The following is a 9,761-nucleotide window of genomic DNA, read 5'->3' as shown; positions in this document are numbered from 1 at the left end:
GTTATGTCAATATTTGTCATTAGAATATATTCTAACAAATACTAGCATAAGTAATATACCATGCAAAATTCTGAAGGGTGTGTCATGATTCTGCCGCATCATGTCATGTTTCTCTTCGTTTAGTGGCAGGATCATGACAGAATCTCATGTTTTGTGTGGAGAGAGGCAATTATTGTTCTTATGGCCTTCCATACTCTCTCTCCTGTCTCGTCTTTGTTCCCATCCTCTCGTTACCCTCGTTATTGATTAATGCCCTTCACCTGTTTCCCTCTTGATTTGCTCCCTTATTTAATGCCCTTGTGTCTTCTGTCTTGTGCTGGTTCATTGTGGTTGTGTGGTGAGTCCATGTGTCTTGTCTTGTCTTGTCTTGTCAAGTCTAGTTCAGTGTATTTGTAGTTCTTGTTTTGAGTTTATGTTAAGTCTTTGTGTAGTTAGTCTTAGTCATGTTATTGTATCCATGTTTTGTGCTGTTACCCCCTCGTGGGTCTTTGTTTTATTATTTATTAAATTATCTGTTAACCCCTTAACCGCTGTCTGCGCTTAGGTCCTCTCTCTGTGTCACCACGAGAATCATGACAGAATGAACCAGCCATAATCGGACCCAGCAGACAGAGGAATCGTTGTGGCAGCAGTTGAGGCTGTCGGATTCCCCTCCTGGGTTAGAGGCTGCCGGACTCCCTTCCAGGGCCAAGAACGCCGGACTCCCTTCCTGAGTCAGGGCCGCCTGACTCCCTTCCAGGGTTGAGACTGCCGGATTCCTGCTCCGGGCCGAGGCCGCCGGACTGCCTTCCAGGGTTGAGACTGCCGGTCTTCCCTCCAGGGTTGAAGCCGCCGGAATCCTGTGGCCGCCAAAGATCCCCAGCCGGGCATTCCAGGTCGGTGCAGCCGGGCATTTCCGCCCGGTGGAGCCAGGCATTCCCGCCCGGCGGAGCCAGGCATTTTAGCCCGGTGCATGCGGCCGTTCCAGCCCGGTGCATGCGGCCATTCCAGCCCAGTGCATCCTCTGTGTCTGCCGGCTATAGTGTCCGTGTCAGCCCTTGTTTGGACTTCCTTTGGACTCTTGTTTTCCCTTGGACTCTTGTGCTTGCTTGTTTTGATTTATTGTTTTATCATGTTGATTTGATTTTCATTGTCTGTCTTGTTTGTGCCTTTAGGAGCATCAGGTTGCTGCTCCTTTAGGAAGGGCTTCTGTCATGATTCTGCCGCATCATGTCATGTTTCTCTTGGTTTAGTGGCAGGATCATGACAGAATCTCATGTTTTGTGTGGAGAGAGGCAATTATTGTTCTTATGGCCTTCCATACTCTCTCTCCTGTCTCGTCTTTGTTCCCATCCTCTCGTTACCCTCGTTATTGATTAATGCCCTTCACCTGTTTCCCTCTTGATTTGCTCCCTTATTTAATGCCCTTGTGTCTTCTGTCTTGTGCTGGTTCATTGTGGTTGTGTGGTGAGTCCATGTGTCTTGTCAAGTCTAGTTCAGTGTTCTTGTTTTGAGTTTATGTTAAGTCTTTGTGTAGTTAGTCTTAGTCATGTTATTGTATCCATGTTTTGTGCTGTTACCCCCTCGTGGGTCTTTGTTTTATTATTTATTAAATTATCTGTTAACCCCTTACCCGCTGTCTGCGCTTGGGTCCTCTCTCTGTGTCTCACCACGAGAATCATGACAGGGTGCCTGTTTGTATTCTCTAACAACTAGAAGTATACCTTTACGATGTATGTTGGTAGTGCACTATAAAATAAGTATTTTGGGGGTTTTGCAAACTAACAAAATGCTTAAATGCAGAAGTAAAGTGGAAAGACACCTATAACTGATTTCTGGTTCTGCTGAAAATAACATTTGGCAGAACCGTTACGAATCAAATTCTCACTCCCACAGGTCAGCAGCGGCTGCACAAAAGCTTGCAATACCTACAATCTTAGTGCAGTGCAACAAATCACACGTCATAGAATTAACAGACTTCTGTTGTGAACATTGACTGGTCTGTGAAAACAAACAGAAAATAATAAACTTATTATAATGAATTGTTAGGTATTAAGTCACTGTAAGAGCACTGTTAAAAATGTTTAGGTCGACACAACAACAAAAAAATCTTAGTACCAATTTCCCCTAGTTTTATATTGTTTCTCAACCTTTGATCAAGTAGTTTATCTCAACTAAGTTTACCAGTTATTGCAAAAAAGAAAAATCAGCTGAACCAACTTAAAAAAAATAGGCAACAAGCTCATTTCTAAGTTCACTCAACTATGGATTTAAGTTCAAATTAATGCATAAAGTAAGCAAACACTGAAATCTTTTCTAAATAAATATAGGCCGAAAGAGAAATAAATATAACTATATCTTATGAAATGTATGTTAATATTAATTAGTATTGTGATTTTACTTTATAATAATTGTATTAAATACATTTATTACGGATAAAATGGTGTTCTGTGTGTTGCTGTCTCAATTTAGCTGCTCTTTCCTTTCATCAGTCTCCCTTTCCAACTCCTTAACCTGTTCCAAACACACACATCTACACTGCAGTCTTATTCCCCCTCCCCTACAAACGAAAACTCAAAACGGTGCATGAAAGCTGACCTGAAAAAGTACAAAACAAGTATGAGAGTTTCCCACTGAAACATATCCAACTAGAATATGTTATTGACCTATTCTTATCTGCAGATCGCATCACATAACCAACAAACATCTGCTTGAGTGTTCTTAAGACTTTCCCTTTCATCAGAGGGATGGCATACCCGTTATACAGACAGTGTGCAAAGTTACACAATTTCATATCTGTGCTAAATATGAATTTGTTTAATAGTGAATTAAAGCATAAAGTGAATTAGATTACTTGCCGGTGACACACAGATATCTTTTTATGATCATTCTCAGTTTGTCTTCAAAATGTTCAAATTGTCAGTGTTGCCACATTAACTGTAGTTTCTAAAGTTTAGAAAAAAAAGTCTAGAACTCATATACTTCAGCTTAATATATTTTTTCTGGCTTCAAGCATTACAATCACTTTATGAAGATATTGCTGAGCCAAGAGACAGAATACAGTTCCGTTTCAAAACAGTGACAAAATTTGCAAATAGGTTTTAATGCTGTTGTGTTTGTGGAAGGAAAACGGAAGGGAAAGAAATGTAAGATTACACTGGTTAAATTTAGTTCCTAAAAAACTCATCTTTCTGTCTTATAGAAACCAATACAAGTTTTCAACAGCCTTCAACCTCAGATAAGGATGTTGCTTGAATCAATAACTTCATAAATTGACAAATGCATCATTTAAAAAGATAATAAAAAAAGTGCGTGAATATGGGAAGAAATAGGGTGAGGTCACAAAATGAGAGTAGCATTAAAAGTGACAACACTGTATGTGTTTGGAATGCGGTTGCTGCAGGTCTAGGGTTCTTCAGTTCATCTGTCAGGGACAGCACATGTATTTGTGTTTGTCTTTGTGTGGGTTGTTGTGTAGGAGTATATGGTATAAATGTCTTCATAGGAAAGTACAAGCGACTGAATTGGGGCTGTCCCAAAGGGTTTAACATATCCAAGAGAAGAAAAGAAGACATGAAATGGATATAGGTGGAAAAAACATCCACTTATCAGTGTAAAGCAACCCCCAGAATGAAAACACACAACCACATGAGTGAGTGTTCTTTGACCCCTTTTTAACAGAAGCCTATAGTAAAACTAAAAATAAAGCATGTGGTGGAATTTCATTTTTCTTCAAATCAGTAGCCACTAATCATGATTATATGATAAATCATGATTTGAAAATGAGAGTTTGTATCTTCCATTATTTGGTTTAGTTATGGGTCAGCATTCGACTTACTTTCATATCAAAGCCCCTGTACAGGACCACCAAGAATTTCCAATCACATTTGCCCCCTTGATATCTCATTTCTGTAATGCATAATGATGTTTTGGATCATCTAGCGTCTTTTGTTTCCAACCACAACCTTGACCACAAAGAGAAACAGAAGGCTGAGAGAGAGAGAGAGAAAGATAGAAAATGTCCAGTGCTATAAAATGAGCATGAAAAGGGGAAACCCTGTTGGAGAGACCATGTCTACTGTTGACGTTTTCTCAGTCCCTCAGTCACATTTCACACTACAGCACACACTAAGGTAAGTCAAGCAATCTTTCTCAATCAATGAATCTCAATGAACTTCTTTGACTTGTCTTCTGTTTGTTGGATATTGCAACCAATGTGTCATTCTATGATTTAGAATATAGCAAGGTTAAAGTAAATGTATTAATAGCTGCACCCAAAAATGTTTCTTTAAGTTTTGCAGTTATATAGAAACAGGACTGAAGACATGGTTCTGCACTAAAGATGACATAGGGAGGAGGTATCTTATCCTTATTGAGTTATGAATTATACAGATCCATAATCACAATACTTCTTTTCAAGTTTTACAACCGCACCACCCATCTCTTCTTACCCATGAATGTTTGGAATACATTGGCCAGCGAGAGGCTTTAAGGAAAAGCCTTTCTTGTGCAAAATTTTAATTCAATCAGTCAAAAGTTTTCTCAGTAAAGCTATATTATTTTTCAGAAATGAACACATTCTTACCTTAAAAATATGGGTATTTGTACAAACATAGATGGTTTTGAAGAAAAGCTTTGGTTAGTGTACTGTCACATTAAATGTTCCATTTCAAAGAACTGTAGAGACCAGTAGCTCATGTTCTACTTACCTGTGTGTGAGGCCAGTGTATCTGTGGGTAACATGGGAAATCACCTTATAAAGGTGAGAGGGTAGTGTGCCGCGGCTTATTTTAGCCATACACGCAAGATGTTCCTCATTCACAAGTCGCGTTGGATAAAAAAGTTAAATGCTCCATTATTCTAACTGGTTTGAAGATCTAGATTCTGGTCTCTAGGTGAGAATGTTATAGGCCTATAGCATTATAGTTTTGATTCTGGTAAATACATGTCTGCTCATCAGAGATTTTTCTGAAAGTTGCATTCTGTCTGAGTCGCCAGTATTTTGTGCCTGTGTTTGAGTCATGTGCTTTCTAAGGCTGTCTGTCAACCCATGCATGTATGTCAATAGGCTTCATCCTACATCATTAAAATATATGTTGGGTTCACTGATACATTTTGTTTCCTTTTTCTTGGTTTGTGCTAGCCACGAAGATGACTGGCTCGAGTCACCCCAGGTTCCGGCTCCTGATTGGCTGGTGTTGCCTTATGTCCGCAGCTATTTTGATAATGATAGTATTTCTCACCAAAACAAACAGACAGGTAAAGTAAAGCGTGGCTCTGTCCCATCATTGTGTTATAGTCATAAACCATTCTGGGGATCGGCTGTTCCATAATAGCATTTGATTTTTCTTGGCTGTTTTTTATAGCAACAACTAATGAACGCATTTGTTTGTTTGTTTTCATACAGCTCAATACAAACTCAGCCAAAGGTTTGCTTTCATCTGTTTCAGTCCTTCTTTCAACAGTATAATGGAACATTATGGGTGGGCAAAACAGAAACTAATTTCAAACTCTTTTACAGAAAACGTTACTCCTTACAGCGACGAACAGAAGGGTGAGTAAATTCAGGACAGATGGTGGGCTAACAATGTACACTCTTAAACAGTTGTGTGGAAAACAACACAACTTGTTTTCAGAAAAATGCGCAAAATGTGTTATTCTAACTTACCACATCGTTGTGTCCTTTCTGGGACAACACGTTTTGGGTTACTTTTAATTCAATTTGTGTTGTCCCTTTCATTAATTAAAACTCTTTTACAGAAACCGCTACTCCTTACAACGACAAACAGAAGGGTGAGTTAATGCAGGACCTATGTTGAATGGTCAATAATTGTACACGTTTATTGTAAGTGTCAGTGTTCTTAAAACATTTTAAATTTGAAAAGAGAAAATCATTTGGTTTCTTATTTTCTTTCAGGTGTCTCGCCAGGTCGCTCTGTCAGAAGCTACATTCGTCTCATTTGGGGTGAGCACCATCCTTGTACCCCCAACCAAACTCTCCCTTTTTCACTTTCTCTGTGTCTCACAGAAACTGTGCAAAGGGAATTTTGGTTGTCTCATGATTTTTCTTGGTTTCTCTGTTGTTTTGAGGAAGTTGGGTGTGTGGCTCTCTGCTTTTAAAGAATTCATTGTGGCCTGAAAGTGATTTTAATATTACAGAATCTGTCCAGAATTTTCCCACAGGTACTCTACTGTATATAGCTGATGTTTATCATTGTGCAAAGTCCTATGTTCAAAGCCCTGTCATAAGCACAGCGTATCTTAAAAATCGTATAATTTTAAATACTATAAGCACAAAGTCATAAAACCGACACTCGTTTTGATGTGTATATGATGTATAAGTGCAGTCTGTTCATTGAGGTTACTTATGGTTATATGGTGTTTCACCTTCACTCCATTAACGTAGGAAACAGTCAACATTTTCGCAGCACTGTCGCTGTGTGCCTGTGGAGGTTTCTCGCCTCCACTCTCTCAGGAGATGAATCCGAAACAGTGACCGCATTGACAGTCTTTAAGGTGATGCTAAATGTTTACTGCAGAGGCGTTGTGAATCAGTGGAAATGTTACAGACGTGTGTAAGGCCGCACGAGGAGGGAAGTGGAAAGGTCCTTTATAAGGCTCTCCTTGTCTGAACTTACTTCACCGCACTGGGTTTTAATGCAAGATAGATGTGGGATGGAAGTCAGCTCGGGCCCCCACAAATGGAACGATGGTAGATTGATGGTACAAAGATGGAATAAAGAGCAATAAATAAATTGTGCTCTCAAATGTATATATGCAACAAACAATATAACATCTTCATTATATTACCACCTAAAGAAATGATTGTAATTGACCAAGGCAAGTATTAATAGTCAATAAAGCCACAAATTCTATTTAACACTCGAAAATACTCAAAGTTTATCACTTCTAAAGTTGAAGTTCATGTGTTCACAGTTTTCAGACTGTTATTAATATTTTCTTTTTTTCCCCACATGCCACATCAGATGACCAAAACTCATGGATATGCAGTCCTCTGTGTGAGAACAGCTCCCTCTCTTTGAAGAACGAGACTCTTGAAATTACAGTTAGTGGCTTGTACTACATCCATGCCCAGGTCTCCTTCACTAACCCAGACAAATCCAAACAAGAGGTGAAGGAGACTGTAACTTTGCTACGGAATGAAGGCAATGGGAAAACAAAGAAGAAGCTGAGTGAGGTCCGACTCTATGAAGAAGGATCTGTGTCAATAAACAGAATGGTCCATCTGACGAATGGAGACAGCATCAGTCTGATAATCCCAGAGTCCATGATACTATTAAAAAATGACTGGGAAACGTACTGGGAAATCTTCTCCCTTTAAAACCAATAGTTGTTGTAAATAGTTTTTGTATTAAATCCTTTATATCCTTCTAAAGGGCATTTTTGAATTGCAAACTTTGAATGTTTGGAGTTTGGCGCCTCATTTTAAATCAAATTATTTATCTGATGTCACTTAGAGTCTGTATTTATCATTAAAAAAGCTAATTGCACTGTTGCGCGCTCAGATTCTGCACTTAGTGCTCTAACCGCTAAGAAGTTACAAATTAACCGCGTATGGTAAGTTCTCAAGCCCTTTTTGGGTTCTAAAATATGAACTTTCTCTCTTGTGATTGTTACGTTTATAATTTTTAAAATATTTTGTCTTAAAATAAATGCTTGTGCAAATAGTTATTTTTGTATTTTATTTTAAACACTTATTGAGATGTAAAATGTAACATGTAATTATTTTAAATTATTAAATGTTTTACCTGAAGTCCTGGTATGGGGTGTGAAATAAATTGGATTTATTTGAAATAAATCTTGAAGCATATTTTGTGAATTTAAGTGTCACTTTCATTCGTGTAAGCTCTATGACAACAATCTACTTGCAGCAAAACACATTGTAGTGAAGAATAACTTGAATTGCCATAGTGAATTCAGAGATGGGCAGTATTTCAATTACATGTATTTGAAATACGTATTTAATTACTTTTGAGAATTTCTGTCATTTTTATTTTCCTTAACAAAAAAGGTAAAATGTAATTTGTAATTAAATACTTTGAGATTTTGTATTTTGTATTTTAAAATACTTAAAGGGTCCTTTGGTATAAAGCGATGTATGGCTTAATATATGAACAATTGCATTGACTTTATAATTGTGAAATAAAAAAACACTGTAACATCACAGTATTCATAAACTTTGAAAGTATATTTTTGCCTGCAGGACGCCATTTCTTGGCGTCAAAATCCGTGATGGCAAATGTTTGCAAGCTAAACTGTTCTCTTTCTATATAAACACACATTGCCAGTAGGTGGCGGTATGTCCTCTTGACACAAGCCAGCCTCCCTGCCATAAAAGAAGACGCGTTTAGTATCAGTAAGCGTCATTTCTAGGTTAGCGTGCATTTAATCATAGCTTTAAACTACCGCCTTTAAGACATCAGCATCCAACATATTCGTATACTTTATTATGAGAATAGACCGATAAACACAAGTATAAGATGCTTGCGGTTTGGTTATTTATTCTGTATTAGAGCACACGTGAATATTAGCCCCTGTCAGCTAATGACAGTTCTCGTGATGACATGATCTCGTGTTAATCTTGAGTACTTACAGAATAGTATCGGACCCTTCAAATATCTGTAGAGTCTTTAGTTTGATCACATTTATTAAAGACAGATACAGCTGTACGATTATTTCCGAAAACATGCTACACGTTTGTGTGGCGGGGAGGAGATGGAACTAAAGCATGTGCGCACACATTGCCAACAAAACACAGACAGTTTCACTTATCGTATGCGGTTCATGTCCGGCATCGTTTGGGGCTGGGAAGGGGCTCGCTCCATCTATCACGATCTCCAAATCCAACATCATATCCACCCTTTATATAACATTCATCACCCTATCTCTCTATCTCTATCTCTCTCCTGCACACAAGTAAATTTTCCCGTTCTTCTTGGTAGATGATTGGGCGTGCCACGTGCTTTTCCGGGAGAGTGGTCCAATAACAGACTAAGAAAAGTTTTTACGTAACAATTTTTCATGTTTGAAAAAACACTTTCCGAAACCTGTATGAATGCTGGGGGAGTGTAGCGAGCACAAAAATACTACGTCATATGTTCAACTTGTTTTTTGAAAAGTTGACCAAAGCATAAGAAGAAAACACGTTTAACATTGTAAATAAGTCAGAATGCACTAAACACTATTGCAGGGCCACTTAAAAGCATGTTTAAGTATACCGTTTTGTACCACAGTCGGAACGATCATCGCATGCTCAGAGTAAAGTCTGACCGCAGCTTTATTCCGACGACAAAGGACAAGAGAGTAGCTCTGATTTTAGTTGTCTAGTGATGCCGGATCACGGGCAGGTGGTTCAAGTAATAAAAAGCAACATTCTGATCAATTGCGGGTAGGTCACGGGAGAATAAGATAAATCAATAATGATGATAATATAAAAATGACGTGAAGGTGAATTGTATTGCTAAATCCGAGTGTTTGATGGGCTGCTGTTTAGAAACCTTTCTCTCTTTCTATTGTGTATCTAACTCCACTGTAATTCTCTAACTACAAATGATTACTTGTAAAATATTTGTATTTTCAAATTACAAGTTACTTGTATTTTAGTTAAATAATTTTTTTCACAGCAGTATTTTATTTAAATGCATTTTATTAGTAAGTATTTCTAATTTGTATTCAAATGCTTTATGATGTATTTGTGCCCATCTGTGGTTGTATTATATAACCCAAAGATCAACATATGACTCTCTTATTCATTTAATTCA

The 9,761-nt window shown here is 38.0% G+C and overlaps 1 protein-coding gene across 1 annotated transcript; it reads left to right on the top strand.

Moving 5' to 3' along the window:
* The first annotated feature begins 4,041 nt into the window (after positions 1-4,041).
* Positions 4,042-7,793, top strand: lta (lymphotoxin alpha (TNF superfamily, member 1)). Its single transcript, XM_079481900.1, has 6 exons — positions 4,042-4,112; positions 5,123-5,238; positions 5,476-5,533; positions 5,740-5,772; positions 5,897-5,944; positions 6,966-7,793. The coding sequence occupies exons 2-6, from the start codon at positions 5,131-5,133 to the stop codon at positions 7,319-7,321; spliced, it is 603 nt and encodes a 200-aa protein (XP_079338026.1). The 5' UTR covers positions 4,042-4,112; positions 5,123-5,130; the 3' UTR covers positions 7,322-7,793.
* The last annotated feature ends 1,968 nt before the right edge of the window (positions 7,794-9,761 follow it).

Source organism: Barbatula barbatula (genome assembly GCF_947034865.1).
Source record: "Barbatula barbatula genome assembly, chromosome: 19".
Lineage (NCBI taxonomy): Eukaryota > Metazoa > Chordata > Actinopteri > Cypriniformes > Nemacheilidae > Barbatula > Barbatula barbatula.
This window is presented reverse-complemented; position numbering and strand designations above follow the sequence as displayed.

What these genes read in the sequence shown, in the direction of transcription:
- lta (XM_079481900.1), top strand. Translation starts at nt 5,131, where the DNA reads ATGACTGGCTCGAGTCACCCCAGGTTCCGGCTCCTGATTGGCTGGTGT. An exon ending in TTACAGCGACGAACAGAAGG is followed by an intron (nt 5,534 to 5,739) that starts GTGAGTAAATTC and finishes ACTCTTTTACAG; the next exon opens with AAACCGCTACTCCTTACAAC. An exon ending in TTACAACGACAAACAGAAGG is followed by an intron (nt 5,773 to 5,896) that starts GTGAGTTAATGC and finishes ATTTTCTTTCAG; the next exon opens with GTGTCTCGCCAGGTCGCTCT.